This window comes from Aegilops tauschii, chromosome 5 (genome assembly GCF_002575655.3).
Source record: "Aegilops tauschii subsp. strangulata cultivar AL8/78 chromosome 5, Aet v6.0, whole genome shotgun sequence".
NCBI lineage: Eukaryota > Viridiplantae > Streptophyta > Magnoliopsida > Poales > Poaceae > Aegilops > Aegilops tauschii.
Genome location: NC_053039.3, coordinates 347,495,595 through 347,515,410, shown reverse-complemented (window position 1 = coordinate 347,515,410; position 19,816 = coordinate 347,495,595). Strand labels below are relative to the sequence as shown.

Here is a 19,816-nt window from a genome sequence, read left to right as displayed (position 1 = left end):
AACTAAAGCAACAAAATTAGCATAAACATCATGCAAAATAAGACGAGATTCAACCTCCCCGACATATTTAATTTCTTCTCTTCTTATATACAAAAACTAGGTTGTCCAGGAAATAGCAAAGCGTCGCCGATTGGCATCGATAGTACTCCCTCCGTCCGAAAAAACTTATCTTAAGTTTGTCTCTCAAATGAATGTATCTAGCACTAACTTGATGCTAGATATATTCATACGAAGGAGAAGCTTTTTCAGACGGAGGGAGCACCGGCAAAGTTGCTTTGCTGTCCATGTGAAGTGGCTGCTATCCTGGCTTCGATGGCAAACCGGCGACATCATCGCGCGCACCAAAAAGCAGGGGACAAAACTCTGCTTTCCCAAGCAAACCCAACAGCTTTCCCCACTCCCACTCCCCAACCCCCCCCCCCCCCCCCCCCCCCCTCCTCACTCCAGCCAGCAATGACAGACGATCCCGCCGCCGCGGGGCCCGGCCGAGAAGCGCCGCCGCCGCCGCCGCTGGCCCGGCCGCCAAGGCCGCTCTCCGTCGTCTCCGCCCTCCCCTTCTGGTTCTACCTCACCGCCGCGGTCTCCCTCCTCGCGCTCCTCCTCCCGCACCTCCTCTCCCCCCACGCCCCCCCTCCCCTCCCGCCTCTCCTCCGCCGCCACCTCTCCGACGGCCGCCTCCTCAAGCTCCACCCAGGCCCCGACCTCTTCGCCGCCACCTCCCGCCCCGCCGCCCACTCCGCCGCGCACCACCACCCCGTGCTCGTCCTCCCGGGACTCGCCGCCGGATCCTTCTCCTTCCGCCGCCTCCTCTCCTCCCTCTCGTCCCATGGCCTCGTCGCCGCAGCCGTCGACCTCCCTGGCCAGGGCCTCTCGCCGCCTCCGTCCGCCCCTCCTCCCCGCACGAACCCGCTCCGGGAGATCATGGACCGCGGCATCTTCCACGCGTTCGAGCACCTCGTCGAGACCGGCGAGGTCCCGTTCCAGGAGACGGCCCCCGAGCCGTCCCGCTCCTTTTACGCGGCCAGCGAGGCGGCCGCGGCTGTGGCCCGTGCGGTGGACGCGCTCGGCCTCGCGCCTGTCCACCTCGTGCTCCACGACTCCGCCCTCGCCGCCGGCGCCGCCTTCGTGTCGGCCAACCCGGCGGCCGTGCAGAGTGTCACTCTGATCGACGCCACCGCCACCTTGCCGGCCTTCCCGGCGGCGGTTCTCGGCGTGCCGGTGCTGGGGAGGCTGGTGCTGCGGGTGCCGGCATTGTTCAAGGGGCTGATGCGTCTGTCCTGCGCCAGGGGGATGGATGCAGAGGAGGCCGACGCGCACAGGGCGGCGATGCGGGGGCAAGGGAAGGGCGATGCAGTGTTTGAGGCCTGGAAGGCCATGAATCACAGCTTTGACCTGACAGAGTGGAGGAGTTCTTCAGAGGAGGTGAAGAGGCTGCCGATGATGGTTCTGTGGTCGGGTTCTTGGTCGGATATGTGGATCGATGAGGGGAAGAAGGTGAGCAAGGCGTTGCCGGACGCCAAATTCGTCTACCATTATGGCGGCCGATGGCCTCAGGTCAGTCTGTTTGTCAGTGTCTGCACATGTTTACCAATTTCATTTTTGGGGAGTATGCGTTGTAGTCATGGATGGACTTGTTGTCTTTTGTGTTACTCCCATAGTAGCTTAGTTGCTGCAGAGGTACAGACATAGTCATGGTTGATCTTCTGCCTCCATTTAGCTCACTGCCACCCTGCATCATTGTTGCAAAGAGTTGGTTTAGAATTGAACCAAATTAGTACTTGGTGAAAGTGAGACTTCTAGAGATTTGGGTACGAGATGATGTCCATCAAACTGCCACATAGTAGGACGATACCCATTTGGCAGTAAGGACACCTGGATGGACTGGTTGGACTAGTTGTTTTTTGTGTTAGCTTAGATGATGCAGAGAAGGTCATGGTTAGTCTTCTGCCTCTATGTGGATCACTGCCACTTTGCATCATTGTTACAAAGAGTTGATATAGAACTGAATCAAATTAGTACTTGCTCAAAGTGAGACATGGAGATTTCAGAATGAGATGGTGTCGGTCAAACTTTCAAATAGTAGGACGATACCCATTTGGCAGTATAGCACACTGCACACTCTTTTTTTCGAAAAGGAGGAGGACCCCCGGCCTCTGCATCTGGACGATGCATGCAGCCACTTTATTAATTATTCACATAAGACCTTACAAAGTCATACAACAGTAAGGCTAAAGCCACCGTCTAGGCAACATCTCTCGCTACTCCTATCCAGTTGATGAAGGGATGCTGATAGTCTGGGCCTAATACCAAACAGACCTCGCAGCCAAACCAAACATCTAAGACCTGAGATCCCAACCAGGACGCCTGCCGGGTATGGGGCACCCACCAGTCCGGCGCACTCCTCAACCAGGACGTCTGCCGGGTATGAGGCCGCTGCAGCCACCTGCCACCAATCCATCTTTAGTGTTGTACTGCTGCATCAACCTTGCCGGGTCTAGCTGCCGTCGACGCCACCACGACGCCAGACAGCGCCACCATCCTGCGCTCGTCCATCACCACACGCCCAACGACGAGACCCCGCTGCTCCATGCCACTGGGACCCGCCGTAGTCGACGTGTCAGATGCCACGCCGCTGCCGCCTCAAGGGGATCCTGCTGCAGATCTGGACCGGCAGAGATCCTCCATACCCTCACCTGTCCCTCCACGCATTGCCGGCCGGCCAAGACCACGCCGCGGCGGATCTGGACGGGACGCCAGATCCGCGGCCGCCGCGACCCATCTTCAGGCAGAGCCATCCACCAGTTCATCCATGGAGTGCTGCCACCATCCATGCACGAAGGGAAGCCCATCGCCGTCCTGGACCGCTGGCCACCGCCGCACAGGCTAGGGGCGCCGCCCTGCCTGCTGCCCACGGGCGCACCACAAGAGACGCCCCTGCCGCCTCAAGGGGATCCTGCTGCAGATCCGCCCGCCCTAGCGCCTTGGCACCGGGCCCGCCGCCACCGCGGACCTCGCCGGCGGCAGCGGCGGCAGGAGGATGGCCGAGGGAGGCTGGCGGCGCTGGATTTTTTGGCCCCCTGGCGTCGCCCAGGGAGGCACACTCTGTAACATGCTAATATACCAATCTGATGCAGCTCGACATGAATTGACCATGAAATTGCTTGACGAAATAGTTCTACTAGCATTGTTATCATGTTCTCAATTGGCAAAGGATACACACATGTCGAGAAACGAGTTGGTGGTCACAATCTCATCCCTGTATTTTATAGGGAGCCAACTAAAGAACTCCTCTTATAACTGACTGATATATGACCATCTGTAGTCTTCTCTTTTTCCTTGCAAAAGTGTCTGCTTAACTAGAGTCATCTTGCCGTCAATGTGGTCCTATTTTTAGTAAGGCTTTGGTTTGCAACGTTCTACTATATAGTACTTCTTCCGTCCGGAATTACTTGACGCCCAAATGGATGTACTAGACGTATTTTAGTGCTAGATACATCCGTTTGAGTGTCAAGTAATTCTGGACGGAGGGAGTATATAGCAAAGAAGCAAGCTGAGATTATGATTGGTTTTTCCCTTAATTTGCAATTTCAGGTGGATGCATATGAGGAAATCTCAAAGTTGATAGCAGAGTTTGTGACCATGTTACCAACAACTGCGACAGAACACGGGTCGGAGAATATGGACCAATCATCCGACGAATCAGCAGATGCTCACAGCGATCATCCAGTTTCATGAAAACCAGAACTATCTGATTCATGGTTAAGAAATGCCTTGCAAGCATCCATATGGCTCGACCAATCGATGTTCTTCTGCCTTGGACAAGTCTTAGCTTGTTCTGCTAGAAGGGGATGATGGTCTCTTCTTTACAATCGCCCCGTTGCTATCCGTTTCCCGCTTCATGTAAATGGATATCTCCCGGTGAAAGTTTGAAAAAACTTCACCTGTAGCGCCTCTTCTATTCATCTTTCAGGTGATGCTGTCAAAATGTAACTTGAGACTGTTTTGCCTCAGGGAAGTAGGGTATTCTGTAATGAGGTTGCGCGCATAACCTGATTTAGTGTAACTTTTTTTTGTTGCCATGGATAGGTAAATGTACTCCTGTACTAACCAGTGCATTGTACACCCAGATAAGTTTACTTGCACTTGAAATCAGTGCTGCGATGCAATGCAGAGTACACTGTATTCTCTAGCTGACCACCACCAGGCAGTTGGAAATTGTAGCTGAGCATCAAAATAGTTCATTTTGTTAAATTGGAGAAAATTACCGTGTCCCAAACATGTTTGAATCCACATTCTTCTCCTATCTTTTAAGTTCGTTTATGCCAAACATGTCCAAGCTATTTTCTTGCTGCTGTATATCCATCAGTATCTCTGCAGCTCTTCAGATTAGTAGTCTGATCAAACTGGCACCAATGTTCATAGAATGTTGAGGCCTCCTTTGGTTCATATGAATTTGGTAGGAATTGTAAAGGATAGGAACTTTGTAGGAAAAATTCTTTTGAAGCCCTTTGGTTTGCAGGAATGGGTTCCTATTCCTATGTAGGATAGGATTCAATCCTTCACGTTTCAAAGGAAAAAAAATATTAGCCTAGACACAATGAAAAAATTCCTATCATATGCATCAAATAACCTGTCTTTCTATATAGGAATTGAGATGCATGACATATCACTTTCTATGATTTTTCTATTCCTATCCTATGAACCAAAGGAAGCCTGAGAATTTGTATACATAAGGGGTTTTACCATATTATTCAGTTTTGCCACAAAACGAAATAAAAAACTAGCATGCTTACGTGCCACTTCTTTTTTCTTAAGCTGATTTGGGCTAAATATGTTAGGCGTTTGGCATTTGCCGATATTTTCACAAATTCGTCGGTGAAAACCTGGAAGTCTTGGCGTAGCCGGTGTTGGACTTGATGATCGAACAAGGTGTCACACATCAGCATCTAGATTCGATTTATCCACCATTCTCTCCATCCTCTACAGCCGACCCCGATTGAGGTGAAGGTCTTCAAGGAGTGCGGTGAAGTCACGCTAATGAGTTGGTGTTGGTACATGTGTATTGGGTGGCCTAGCTAGTGGCGGGCAGAGGAGGCAGTAACAACACTCTTAACAATGAATCATGACAGATGGCTGGTTTTTGTGACACTCCCCTGCTATATGAAAAGAAGTTATTTTGTACACCTCCACGATGTAGACTTTTCTCTCCCGTTATAACGCACGGGCATATTTTGCTAGTCCTACCAAAGAAGGCCTGAGAATCTTTATACATAAGGGGTTTTACCATACATAAGAAAGGGACTTCTCTTTACCCTCGCGATGAAAACTAGTAAATGCCGCCGGAGGTCGTTCCTTTGCAGCAAGTCGTCGGGAGCACCAGCCGGCCGGGCTTGCAGCAGAGTGTGGCGGGCGGCTTACAAGTTACAACACTGGGGTTCTCACCTTGCAGCAGCAGCGCCGGGTTGCCGCCCATCCCGTCCCAACTGCCTCAGCGACGGCCTCGGCTCACCTGCAGGGCTCTCGCCCTGCAGGAATAATTGTGCACGGCCAGTAAAACAGCGCCACGTACACCCTTGTGGGCCTGCTCCAGTTAATTACATCTACCTTTTTTACAGGATCAAAAATTATTCTTTGAGATGCTTTGTTCTTCTTCCTCACCTCGCCTACGACAAAGAACGAGATTTATCTCTCCCCTCCGTCAGTTATCTTATAGAGAAAGAAACATGGGCATGAGACTGGTTGCTAGCTAGCTCCTGCTACGCCACAGGGCCGTCTACGGCCACTGGAGGATGGTTTGGATGCCAGCGCCAGGCGGCAACCCAGAAATAAGCGCACAGGCGCATGACGATGCCATTGAGGAACTTGTCATTGCAGATCTTCTGTTCCTTGGCTTACTAGTAGTTGTCTTGATCTACAGTTGGCTAGGTGTATTGCACTATTGCTACAGAAGGACTTCACGATGTCACTTAATCTGAAGAAGATAACCGCATCTCGCCGAAATCAGTAAGGCGGCACTCCACCGGACTTGAAAAAGATGCCTTCCAATCTCTCAATTTGGAGTGCTTCGGCTCAATTCATGCGACAGTGAAGCAAACTGGGAGACTGGAACACCGACGGCATGGGGCAGGAGATAACGGTGGCAGCATACTAGGACATCAGAAGTCGACGGCGATGGGCGGTTCGTAGTGGCGGTTAAAAGAGATGAACTGCAGGCGTTAATCAACCGCACAGCGGCATAACATCGCACTCGACTGCTTCTCGAAAAAGGATTGTGCTCAACTAGTGGTAGATGACCAAGCGGCGCCGCCGCCGGCCGGCGAGCACTCGTCTACGCTAGAACTACAATTTAATTAACCAGATCTGCTGGCCCACAAGGGTGCACGTGGCGCTGTTTTACTCGCCCTGCACAGTAATTCATGCAGGTGAGACTTCAATTAACCTCCCTCTCGCGTCGCCTCCCCCGCTGGCGGCTCGGGAGGGCTCAGCCGCCGCTGCCGCCTAGTAACTCTCCAAAGCCCGTGTGTGCGATGTCGGCGGCGGAGGGTCTCTCCTCCCTCTCCCGGATCCGCAGCGACGCGGGCGTCCTGATCCGCGGGGTGCGGCCCTCCCGATAGTGTGGCGGATCCTGGAGGCGGCGGGTTCGCGACGGTGCACGAGCGCCCAGATCCATGGGTGTGGGATTCCCGGCAGCGTATGGGCTCCCGGCGGCGGCGGGATCGGTCGACGGCGGGCTTGGGCGATGGCGTCGGCCGCGCGGTGCCGGATCTCGTCGCTCGTGGCGGATCTCGCCACTTCGGCCATCGTGGAGGAACCTGGACCTGGGGCGGCGGCCCCGTTAGGCATGGCGATGGCGTCCTCGGCTGGCGACGTTCGCGAGGGGTGGATGGACGGCGTCTTGACCGCGTGGGCGGTGAGTTGCCGGTGGATCTCCTCCGCGCTGCAGGCTCTCTCCCGCTGCACTTGGTGGCTTATGATCGCGGTCGTCGGCCTCGGTGCGTTCGCGGGGGCTGGTAGAGGTGACATCGGACCGGAGGAAACTTTGGATGACTCGTTCATCCCGACGGTGGCGACGACCAGGGTCGCCGTTCTCCTCCTTGCAGGCGCCGTCGAGGTCCCTGCCCTCCACCCCGACCCCATGCCCGGGTGAAAACCCAAAATCTCCTTAGATTGGGCGGCGGCGGCACTGCATGTGTCGTACCCTTCTTGGAGGCGTCGCCTGGGGCGTTTGGGTCCTCGGTTAGAGGAACTGCAGGCCAAGGGGATGGGACCAGTGGCAACAGGTGGTGGCCACGACGGAGGAGCGGCATGGCATCTGGCACGTCGACAACAACGGGTCTCAGCGGCATGGAGCAGCGGGTTCTCGCCGGTGGGCGTGTGATGATGGACGAGCGCAGGATGGTGGTGTTGTCTGGCGTCGTGGTGGCGTCGACGGTAGCTAGACCGGGTAAGGTAGATGCAGCAGTACAACACTGGAGATGGATTGGTGGCAGGTGGCTGCGGCGGCCTCATACCCGGCAGGCGTCCTGGTTGAGAGCACGCCGGACTGGTGGGCACCCCATACCCGGCAGGCGTCCTGGTTGGGATCTCAGGTCTTAGATGTTAGGTTTGACTGCGAGATCTGTTTGGTATTAGGCCCCGACTATCAGCATCCCTTTATCAATTGGATAGGAGTAGCGACAGATGTTGTCTAAACGGTGGCTTTAGTCTTAGTGTTGTATGACTTTGTAAGGTCTTGTGTGAATAATTAATAAAGTGACTGCATGTATCGTCCAGATGCAGAGGCCGGGGTCCTCCTCCTTTTCTAAAAAAAAGTATTTAACAAAACACTATCACAATTCGTGAAACCGTGCCTACAAGCTACCACTTTACAAATTTGTGCGGAAAACTGCCATTTTTTCACTAATTCTTAAAAAAACACTAACGACTGATTTGGACGAAATTAAACTCGATTATGACCGCGCCACCGGAGTACTTCATCTTCTCCGCCTCCGGTGAAGGCCGCCGCCGCCTCGATCTCTTTCTCCGGCTTCAGGTCCGTGCAGTGCCGGAACGAGGGTCACGGCTGCCGGGCTGAGGTCTCCGGCTGCCGTGCCGAGGAGCACGACGAGGCATCACATTCAAGCTCCTCCCCAGCGAGCAGTGCTGCAGCCTCGCCGTCGCCCGCCGGCCGCACGGAAGCATGCCTGCCCCTTGCATGGAGACGAGCTGCCAGCCGGAGTCGACGCCGGCTATGCCTCCTCTCTCCTCCGTAGGTGCGCGCTCTCTGGGCGGTCGCCTGCTGTGCGCTCTGGTGGGAGAGGTTCCGCGTTGCGCACCGCTACCCGACGACCGGCGGCTCCCCAATCTGCTTCGTCGCGCGGCAGGTTCCGGCTACGCAGCATCTTCCGGCGGCCTGCTAGCCAAGGCGGAGGCGGGAATGAGCTCGCCGGCAACAGGACCTGATTGCTTTTTTTCATATTTTTGCAGGGACCTGATTGCGTTTTTATTTTTTCATAATCGAGTTTAAACGAGTCGAATCAGGCACTTTTCATACATGGTAGTTTTTAGTGAAAAATGGTAGTTTTTCGCACAAATTTGTAAAGTGTTAGTTTATAGACACGGTTTCACGAATTGTGGTAGTTTTTTGTTAAATACTGAAAAAAAAACCATGCAGGTGAGCCGAACCCGTTTATGGCAGTTTGCTGGTAGGGAGTTAAGTTGTGAGGTGTTGCAGGCTCCAAAGCCGACCTGCGTGATCGCAGTGGCTCTTATGTTTCTTAGGCCTTTTTTATAGTATATATAATTATAAATGGTCTTCTCTTTAGCCTCTGGACGAAAACCAAGCAAACGTTTGACCGTTCGTCCAGACGACCGGGAAGAAGCAGGACCAGAAAATCCCATGTCCGACCCACCGCGTGATAGGATACTAGCTTCCTTCGCATCCACACATCCCCTGCTATGAGGTTCTCTTTAAGTGACCATTAATTCCCCGTCGTTCGACCTCGAGCTTGTTCCCTTGAAAAAGAAAGTCGAGCTTATCTCTGGCTCGTTACCCGCTGACTTTGATTTATCGCGTAAACGGGCTTGAATTCTCATCAGCAAATTAATTGCTAGTACTGTAGAAAACTCCAGCGGTAGGAACAATATATGTAGTACTCCATTCGGGAACCGAGCATAGCTTAGTTGGCAACGCGCGGGAGTTTGCAGCCAGCCTATCAATGCTCAAGTCTCAGCTTAAACATTTGGTGTTCACGGTGTTTTCTTTTATAAAAAAATGCCAACAGGGTAGTCTAGTCTGGATTGGTCTCTTTTTTTATACTACTGTGAGCTGAATACTTCAACGGCCAACCACGGCGATTTGGCAATCTTGGGGTGGTCCTTGATGTTGAGGGGCAGACCCGGATCGTCAGTATGACCAGGAACTTGATTTGACCCAACACGCTCCACACGCAGCTCCCACGTCGCGGTAGCCACGCACCCCTGGTCCTGGTCCTGGAAACGCCATGGATTGCATTTGTTTATGGTCGCACCTTTGGGGTAACATGCAATGCATGGAATCTGTTCTGAAGTTCTTTTTTCTTGTTCATTAGGGGGCACTCTCGAAATTACGTACCAGCACAAGAACTTGTTAGTTAACTTGACCACGCCATCGATCTCAACTTCTCAGCCAATCAAAAGCACCTACGTACGACAAGTATGATTGGAGAATTCCATGGCCGGCAGCAACGGTATCACCATTAATCTATCCGTATCTATCTATCAACCTGTCACTCACACGCAGCCAATTGAGTGTGAGCTTGGGAGACAGGCGCGTAGCCGGTCAATGGCCGATCGAGGAAACGACTTGGCTGGCGTGGGCATGTAAAGGAAAAAAGGGAGCCACGGAAGACACCGTTCCACCAAAAGTACGTACTACGTGCTAGCATCCATGACGACGGCGCCGGCGCTTCTCCGTCTCCGGGCCTCCATGCCGGCCCTCCGGCGCCACGGCCGCCTCCTCGTCCTCTTGCTTCTGCTCATCGGCGCTTACGGTGCCGCGGCGCAGGGGGGTGGTGTGGCTCCTCGGCGGCGGCGGCAGGTGGTGGACGTGGGGGTGATCTTGGACACGAAGACGTGGGTGGGGAACATCAGCTGGACGTTCATGGAGCTGGCCCTCGACGACTTCTACGCCGACGATAGCCACGCCCGCTTCCGCACCAGGCTGAAGCTCCACCTCCGGGACACCGGCCCCGGCGTCGTCGACGCCGCGTCCGCAGGTACGTGCGCCGTGCACGGCTCCCCATCTCAGACGGGGCAGTAAGCTTTTTTTTTTTTTCTTTTTGAGGGAAAAACGGAGCAGTAAGCTAGGAGCCTAGGAGGAAGACGGAGTGGCGTGGGCTGAGAAATGGGCCGAATCTTCTGCCGTGGGCCGAGCATGGTTTTTTTTTTCTAGAATCCTCTTTCTCTATATCTCCCGAGCCCTCCGTATGTCGTTTGGCCCATCGGCGTGGTTGCCATTTCCCCCGTCGGCGGCCGGGGCAGCTCTACTAGCCTCGCCCTCGGCTAGTCGGCTCCTTGTCTTGCTTCTCGCGACGCCGTCACGCCGCCCTATCTGGCATAGAGATAAGGTACCCCTTCTTCCCCGTGCGCCCCCAGCTCGTCGCGCCAAGTAATTTGGTAGCCCCGACCTCGAGCCCCAACCAAGAATGTTCCATGCAGAGTTTATAGTTGTGCTGTTAGATTTGGAGTTGGAGCATAATACGAGTTTGACGGTTTCCTGATTTTATGGGCACTTGAAAAACTAGGGCCGTCAACGGATAATGCACCCGTGAATTTGTTATTAGTTGTGCTGTTAGTTAGGGTGGATCTGACATTGCTATTCAGAGAGTTTTTCTTATCCAATTTATCATGTCTTATGAATGAGTACGTTTTCCTTGCAGTTGTTTGATAGAAAGTCTTAATTTGATCTGAAATCTCTTTCTAAGATGCATAAGGATTACAGGTGTTGATCTACTGCAAAATGTCCGAGTGCAAGCGATTGTTGGGCCACAGACGTCAACTCAGGCTAAATTTCTTGCGGAGCTTGGCAACAAATCAACGGTTCCAATCATTTCATTCTCCGCAGATTGCCCGTCACGATCCGGACTAACTCCATACTTCATCCGGACTGCATGGAATGACTCCTCACAAGCAGAAGCTATCGCCTCACTTGTTCAGAAATACAATTGGAGGGAAGTCGTCCCTGTCTATGAGGATGATGATGATACCAATATCAAATTCATTCCCGACCTTGTTGATGCCCTCAAACAAGTCGACACTCGTGTTTCATACAGGTGCAAGATCCATCCTTCAGCTACAGAGGATGATATGAAGACAGCTATCTCAAACTTGAAACAGAATTGGACAAGCGTATTTGTTGTGCGTATGTCGCATGCTTTGGCTCAAAAGTTTTTCCAGCTTGCCAAAGATGAAGGGATGATGGCCCAAGGCTTTGTCTGGATTACCGCGTATGGCTTGACAGATATCTTTGATGTGGTTGGTTCACCGGCACTTGATGTGATGCAAGGAGTTCTTGGGGTGAAACCTCATGTTCAAGATACCGTGGAACTTCAAAACTTTAGACAGAGATGGCGCAAGAAGTACCGATTAGAAAATCCAGGCACCTCATTAAGTGAGCCCACAGTATCTGGCCTCTATGCTTATGATACCATATGGGCATTAGCATTAGCAGCAGAGAAGGCTGGATTTGTGAATTCAGACTTTAGGCCGTCTTTAACAAAGAATGTTTCCACTGACTTTGACAGAATAGATACTTCAAAAGCTGCTGAAAAACTGCGAGGTGCACTCTTAAAGGTCCTTTTTTTTGGCATCAGCGGGAAATTTCACATTAAAGACATGCAGTTAGTATCATCAAACTACACAATAATCAACGTTGTTGGTCAGGAGAGAAGAGAAGTTGGTTTTTGGACTCCAGGATCTGGCATCTCTGGTAGTCCAAAAATGAAGTCTGATCTTAACACCATCGTATGGCCAGGATATAATGAAACTGCACCCACTGCACCCAGAGGCTGGCTATTTCCAACGAATAAAAATCTCACAATAGGCATGCCTGTGAAACCTGGGTTTGAAGAATTTGTAAGATTTGAAAATGGTAAAGCCACGGGGTTCTGCGTTGATGTATTTGAGGCAGTAGTTAAAGAATTATCCTATGATGTACCCCGTCACTATGAGCAGTTTGGAGACGGGGAAGGATCGAGTAACGGAACTTATGATGAGCTTGTCTACGAAGTTTATCTTAAGGTATGCATGGTCCTTTTTCTGTTCCATTCTGCTCCATTGATCATTGGTCTTTAGTATGCAGACATATAAGACTATATCTCTGCACCCGTTCGCCCTTAAACAAAATCAAAGGCATGATCGTCTCGTGTTCCCCTATTTTTCTTTTATTCACTGTTTGGCCCACCTAATGAAAATTGATAGGCCTATTGATTCGAAGTAAGTACAAGAGGGTCAGTCAATAGCACATCTTATTTTCACCACTCCCAAAACTAAACAAGCAGCATTGTTGTTGCTATCGAGCCGTCTTCCAATTCAATGGAACCCGTCTCCCCAGTCAACCAGAAAGATCAAGACAAATGGACCTGTAGGATATCATTGTCCCTCCATTCCCTTCCCACTAGATATGATGTATAGGCCATACTTCTTAAATAGGTACCACCATAAGCTGAGGTTAGGGGTGGGGGGACGGGGGTGATGAAGCTTCACTGTGTATGGTCTTATCAATACATGTATGTATAACTTTCTAGGAATTTCAATTGCGCTTCTATTCGTCACTGTAGGACCTGGGTTCAAGCAGCTTTCTTTATTATGAGCTTGTTTAAGCCATGTACAATAGAAAACAGTGTACCTTGATAAGCTTAACTCTCAAGTACTAACTTACCAGTGCCGCAGCAAAAGCTACAATTGCCCCTTGTATTGTGTTCTAAAAAATTGTTACCCCCTCTGAATCTGTAGTATACTTCTGTATGACTTGCATTCTCAGGTGATTAATAGTTTAGCCTGTCTGTAAAATTGTATTATATACTCTTGTAAAGCCTTATAGCCTGTACTCCAAAGTTTCCCAACTCACTTTTATATGTGTTGCTGGCAGAGATATGATGCAGTTGTAGGTGATATAACAATCTTGGCGAACCGTTCTTCCTATGTAGACTTTACTCTTCCTTACACAGAGTCAGGGGTACGCATGCTGGTTCCAGTTCAGGACCGGAGACAGAAGACTGCATGGACATTCTTAAGGCCTTTGACAGCCGACCTATGGTTAGGAACTGGGGCCTTCTTTATCTTCACAGGTTTTGTAGTCTGGAGTATTGAGCATAGAATAAATCAAGACTTTCGAGGTTCCCCAGCCAGTCAAATTGGATCAGTCTTCTACTTCTCCTTCTCAACACTAGTATTTGCTCACAGGGAGCAGATCCTGAACAACTTATCAAGAATTGCAATAGTTGTTTGGCTTTTCGTTGTGCTAATAGTGCAGCAGAGTTATACTGCAAGCTTAAGCTCGATCCTTACAGTGGAGCAACTTCAGCCAACAGTCACAAATTTAGAAGAAGTTGTCAGAAATGGGGGCAATGTTGGCTACCTCAATGATTCTTTCTTGCCTGGGCTTTTGAAAAGGTTGAAAATTGATGAATCAAAGATGATTGCCTTTGACTCCCCTGTGGAATACGATGAAGCGTTATCAAGTGGAAAAGTTGCCGTCATTGTTGATGAGATACCATACCTTAAGGTGTTCCTCTCAAAGTATTGCCAGAAGTACACTATGGTTGGACCAACCTACAAGTTTGATGGATTTGGTTATGTGAGTGCCATTTTTCCAGTTGTTGAGCAGTAGCCCATTTATAATACGGTTAAATCCTATATGCTGAATCAATTTTCGATGCTAAGTTGTTGCAGGATCCTGCTAGTAACTCAAATTTGCATATTAATATACCATCAGTTTAAACTTTTGATTAAGATTACAGTTTCAGCTCATGTTTGAGTTGTACTTCGAGATTCCTAAATTTGTCGTATGTGAACATGCTAAAGCCTAAAGGACAACTGCAAGATTATACTTGTTTTGTCAAGAATCTAAAATGCACGATCATGTTCTGGGGGAAGTAGTGCCGATTTTATGGTTATCTATTGGGAACTACAAGACTTGCTTGCTTATTCAAGTATCCAGTAACGTGATAAATCTATCTACTTGATCAGGTTTTCATCTAGTTTACTTAAACCTTATCTTTATATTAGACTTTCTGAAGTTCATTCAGAACGATGGAATATTATGATCAATATGACTGCCTTACCTTACCAAGGGCTTGCATGAGTGATTAATATTACTGCCTCAGTGTTGTTTTGGGCTGGTATAAATTAATGATAATATAACTCTCTCAGCACTATGACAGACTTGTATATCACCACTAAAGCCTTTTCTGATCCTCATCATGTGCTAACTCTGCAGGCATTCCCTCGAGGCTCTCCACTCACACCTGATATTTCGAGGGGAATACTGAAATTCGCATCGGATGACAGAATGGTTAAGATGCAGAAAGACTTGTATGGCGAGACTTCATGCCCCGACAAAGATGACTCCCAAACTTCAAGCAGCCTGACATTGCACAGCTTTAAGGGGCTGTTCATCATCAGCGGAGCATCTTCAGTCCTGGCATTAATCCTGCACGCTGCCATAACCATTTATAACAACCGACATGAATTCAACAGTGACAACAGTCAGAGTCCATGGCGCAGATGGCCTGCCATTCTCTCCAAGCTCTTCCACGGGGACGACAGTCCTTCTAACACTCCAGATAAAGATGAAGCCGCAGCGGAAAATGTTGGTAGTGCAGTTGAGACCCCGCTGAGCATACGCATACCTAGTCACATCGTCGAGCACCTGTCAGACACGGACACAGGAAGCCCACCAGAAGGGGAAGGAACACCAGGCAGGGAGCTCTCAGTGCAGGACACGGAACCGCTGTCGTTTGCTTACATGCATTCTGAGAGGGAGCAAAATAGAGCAGCTTCCTTATCTCGGAGTGGGAGCTCAATCCGCAGGAGACAGATAAGCATGGAATGAACTAATGCTTGACGAGCGCATAGCTTACTGATCGCTGGGATTTAGTTATTCATTTTTAGCTGTCTGTACATGTTTACAGTTTATCCCTTTTGAATCGCAATGCTTGATGTGCATTGCCACATTGGCAATTGTTGGTAGCTGCGAGGAGCATGCGATTCTGATGCTTGTGGTTTCTGAAAAACCTGTGAAGTGCTAGCCTGTATGCTGGTTTTCTCACCCCCTCAAAATTCGAAGAAATTATCAAATGACGTCGTCTTGTAAGGTGCCACCTGATGCTGTTTTTCAGTAGTACTGGTTTTCCTTGTTTTTTTTTATCAAATGCAAAGAATACAAAAATATGCAACGAGCATTCTGGCACTGTCACTGCTTGCTTTCGCTGACAGTAACTGATGAGATGCCTGGGATACGATCCAAATGAGACGTCACATTTGTCTCTGATCCCCACACACATACTCCGTATGTATCTTCAGAAAAGAAACTACTGAAACGAATGCAAAACCCGCACATTGTCGCATGCGCGCGATATTCTACAAAAGGAGGTCAAACCCGCACGCGCAACCAATCAAATTCTTTGAAAAACTCTGGTAGGAGTTGTCTCGCCCAAGCAATTGACTGCCCTGCTCTCTCCCGCCCCTCCTCCATCTCGCCATGGCCGGGGACGCGCGCGCTCGTCCCTACCTTCCATTCATCCTGGTCGCCTTGGCCGCCTTCTTGACCGTGACCTCGCGGGCGCAGCCGACGGAGGTCAAGGTGGGGCTCATCGTCGACGCCGCCTCGCCGGTCGGCAAGGTCGCCACGACCACCATCCCCATGGCCCTCGAGGACTTCTACGCCGCCTTCCCCAACTCCTCCGCTCGGGTTCGCATCCTGCAGCACGACTCCGGTGGGGACGTCGTCGCCGCCGCGTCCGCCGGTACGTATGACCGGCAGCCGCTTCTGCTCCTTTCCGCGGCTCGTTTCGTTTGACATCTCACGCGTGCGCGCATGGTCGTGATTGCGTTGCATGCAGCGTTGCAGCTGATGACTAGCCAGGGAGCGCGCGCCATCCTCGGCCCGCAGTCGTCCGTCGAGGCGGCCTTCGTCGCCGACCTCGCCACGCGGGCCGAGGTCCCCGTCGTCTCCTTCTCGGCCACCAGCCCGTCGGTCTCGCCCGCCTCGGCGAGCTTCTTCGTCCGCGCCGCGCTGAGCGACGCGGCGCAGGCCGGCGCCGTCGCCGCGCTCGCCACGCACTTCGGGTGGCGCCGCGTCGTGCCCATCTACCAGGACGACGACTACGGCGCCGCCTTCGTGCCCTTCCTCGTGGACGCCCTCGCCGACGCGCGCGCCGAGGTCCCATACCGCTGCGCGCTCCCGGAAGGGGCGACCCACGTCGCCATCGCCGCGGAGCTGTACCGCATGGAGTCCGAGCAGACGCGCGTCTTTGTGCTGCACACGCGCGCCGGGCTCGCGAAGAAGGTGTTCGCCGCCGCCGCGGAGGCGGGCATCACGGGCGCCGGCTACGCGTGGATCATCACGGACGGGCTCACGGGCCTCATCGGCTTCGTCGACCCGCCGCAGGGCGTCATCGGGCTCGCGCCCTACGTGCCGACCACGCCGCGGCTGCGCGACGTCAAGAAGCGGTGGGCGCACCGGTACATGCGTGACCACCCGGACGACGAGCCGGCGCACGCCGTGGTGGGCTGCTACGCCGTGTGGGCGTACGACGCCGCATGGGCCGTCGCGTCCGCGGCAGAGCGACTCAGCTCCGGCGACCTATCATCGCCGCCGGGGCTGGTGGGCGGCAAGGGCGGCCCCACCGACATCTCCGGGCTCGGCAAGTCAAGATCGGGCGAGAAGCTCCTCCGAGCTATCAACGACACGACATTCGAGGGCCTCGGCGGCCGGTTCGAGCTCATCGACGGCGAGCTCGCGGTGCCGGCGTTCCGCGTGTTAAACATCGACGATGGGAAAGCGAAGGGCATCGGGTTCTGGACGCCGCGGCACGGGCTGAGCCGACATGTCGGTCGCGGTTCCAGCAAAGCGGGCGGCGAGCTCTCGCCGTTCATCTGGCCGGGAGAGTCGACGGTCCGGCCAAGTGGGTGGGCGCAGCCGACGAGCGCCGCGAAGCTGCGGGTGGCGGTGCCGGGGAGGATCCCGCCCAGCTACCCGGCGATCATGCACATTGACGTGGACCCGGTGACGAACCGGACGACGGCCGGCGGGTTCGTGATCGAGGCGTTCGAGGCGGCGGTGCGGCTGCTTCCCTACGCTCTGCCCTTCGAATACGTGAAGGCGGACCCCATGCCCTACGACCAGTTGGCCGAGGCGGTTAACAATGGGGTAAGTCATTTCTTTCTTCGATCGCAAACCATGCATGCCTCCTCATCATTCATCAAACCATGCATGTCTTTTTTCTCCAAGTCATGCATGCATTCATTTACATTTTTGCATTAATCTATCAACTCAAACCAAGCCACCTCATCAAGTCTAATAATGTCTTTTTTTTAAAGCTTTCCCCTTTTATACAACTCCTTCCATACAAATTTAATACAAAGTTGAGTCGTTTATTTTGAGACAGAGGGAGTACATCATTTTGTCACATACTTCTTTCTTTTCTTGAGCCGTTTGATCATATTGCCTACTGTATGTCTTCCTCCGCTACATCGCTAGCCGTGTACGCTAGCCTTTGGATTTCTGGAAATTCGGCCGATCCTATTTTTTTAGGTGTATAATGTATAATCGGCCCCTTAATTCTCACTCATGTGCGGAATACTCCCGCTGTAAAGAAGTGATATAAAACTTTTATATTACTTTACAAAAGGGGTATATAGCAAAGGTCATAGAGATAGATGATCTAGCTTTGGGCTTCTTTTCTTGTTCTTCTACTGCTTATACCTTATTCATGTGTTTTGGGCATCTATTTATACATCACATACTTGTTTGCACGATTATTCATGTGTTTATGCATACCAAAGGATTTCCGTTGAGCAAAAGTTGGATGAATAAACCATTGTGGTCTTGCCCTTTGCTGCAGACATACGACGCGCTGGTGGCGGACATGACCATCACGGCGAAGCGGTCGGAGCACGTGGACTTCACGATGCCTTTCATCACCACGTCTATCACCATGATTGTACCGCTACGCGACCAACGGAGCAGCAACAAGTGGACGTGGGTCTTCCTCAAGCCGCTCCGCTATGACCTCTGGCTCGTCAGCGCCGCCTTCTTCATCTTCACCGGTTTCGTGGTCTGGGCCATCGAGCGCCGCGACAATGAGAGGTTCGAAGGGACGCCATCGAACCAAGTAGGCACCATGCTCTACTTTGGCTTCTCCACCCTCGTCTTCACCCACAACGAGAAGCTCAAAAGCAACTTGTCGAGGGTGGTGGTGGTGGTGTGGGTCTTCGTGGTGCTCATCCTGCAGTCCAGCTACACCGCCAGCCTCACCTCCCTGCTCACGGTGCCGCAGATCGGGCCGACCATCGTGGACTACCGCACGCTGCTGCTGGGCACGGAGAAGGTGGGGATCCTCAACAACTCCTTCACGCCGCAGGTCATAAACCAGTCTGGGCTCCCGCAGGACAGGGTGGTGCGGTACCCGAACGCGTCGAGCTTCCAGGAGGCGTTGTTGAACGGTAGCATCGGTGCCGTTATTGACGAGACGCCTTACCTCAACATCTTCCTCCAGACCTACCGGGACAACTTCACCGTGACTGGCCAGCCCAACATGACCGATGGCTTCGCGTTCGCGTTCCCCAGGGGGTCGCCATACGTGACGGATCTGTCGCAGGCGATCCTGAACCTCACGGAGAGCAGCGAGATGAGTAGGATCGAGCGCAAGTGGCTCGGCAACCCGGATGACCACAGGTCACAAGGCGCCGGGCCGTTCACGACGAACCATCTCAGCTTCAGCAGCTTCCGAAGCCTGTTTGTCATCACCGGCGCCACCTCGCTCATTTGCCTCACCATCCACCTCGCTTTCTTCCATAAGGAGGGCTACTGGCTGCCCCTCCCGTGGGTCATGTCACGCCCATCGTGGAAGGTCAGGCTCTGGATGTTGGCCAAGCTCTTTGACAGAAAGGTTTATAGCGAAACTATGCCCGGCCGGAACCAGAATGATGTGGGAGCGGTTGCCTCCCCTCATACATCGGACCATGTGAGCATCGTTGGCAGACTGCCCAGCATGCCACACACCAGCGAGGGGTCGGTTGAGATGGCAACCCGGACAACTAGTGAGATCGAGCCGGTCGCCGGCGGCTAGGTGGCGGAGAAGGTACCTTGTGCTCGTTAGGCTAACCGGCTAAAAGCTATGGAAAGAATGCCAAGAGACCAGGCCAATGACTGATCAACTACTCCAAACTGCCATGCTCGGCAGTCGGCCCCTTGTTATAAACGACAAACGACAACAATTGTTGATGCTCTGTATCATGAGGGGATTGACGTGACAATGTACACATATTAAAGACTTTGTATGAAGATTTTCTTTGTTGCTAACTTGTAAATTGTAATAAGAAGAAATTAGTAGGTGGATTTGTATTGTACTATGATCGTACACACCCCCTTTGTTTCAAATTACCCCCCTCACCAGGGACGATTCCAAGGGGGGACGGGGCGAGACCCCCCCAACGATCACGTCGCCCCTGTAGAAGCTTTTTTTGTGTACGCGCACAATTTTGGCCTGTTTCGCCCCCCCTGTGCCTCACATAGGCCATGGTCAAAGCCCATGTAAGTAATAATTGCAGGCAGCTGGTCAAAGGCCCAGTA

General features: G+C 52.1%; 3 protein-coding genes across 3 annotated transcripts; all 3 read left to right on the top strand.

Annotated features, from left to right (window-relative positions):
• Positions 1 to 435: 435 nt before the first annotated feature.
• Positions 436 to 4,149, top strand: LOC109772487 (protein AUXIN RESPONSE 4). The gene is made up of 2 exons (XM_040389732.2): positions 436 to 1,554; positions 3,592 to 4,149. Exons 1-2 carry the CDS (start codon positions 454 to 456, stop codon positions 3,733 to 3,735), a joined length of 1,245 nt encoding a protein of 414 aa, XP_040245666.2. The 5' UTR covers positions 436 to 453; the 3' UTR covers positions 3,736 to 4,149.
• Positions 4,150 to 9,730: 5,581 nt separating this feature from the next.
• On the top strand, positions 9,731 to 15,318 carry LOC109772453 (glutamate receptor 2.9). Its single transcript, XM_020331137.4, has 4 exons — positions 9,731 to 10,235; positions 10,961 to 12,258; positions 13,109 to 13,816; positions 14,459 to 15,318. The coding sequence occupies exons 1-4, from the start codon at positions 9,908 to 9,910 to the stop codon at positions 15,071 to 15,073; spliced, it is 2,949 nt and encodes a 982-aa protein (XP_020186726.1). The 5' UTR covers positions 9,731 to 9,907; the 3' UTR covers positions 15,074 to 15,318.
• Positions 15,319 to 15,633: 315 nt separating this feature from the next.
• LOC109772452 (glutamate receptor 2.7) lies at positions 15,634 to 19,522 on the top strand. The gene is made up of 3 exons (XM_020331136.4): positions 15,634 to 15,986; positions 16,083 to 17,392; positions 18,087 to 19,522. The coding sequence occupies exons 1-3, from the start codon at positions 15,722 to 15,724 to the stop codon at positions 19,311 to 19,313; spliced, it is 2,802 nt and encodes a 933-aa protein (XP_020186725.1). The 5' UTR covers positions 15,634 to 15,721; the 3' UTR covers positions 19,314 to 19,522.
• Positions 19,523 to 19,816: the final 294 nt, after the last annotated feature.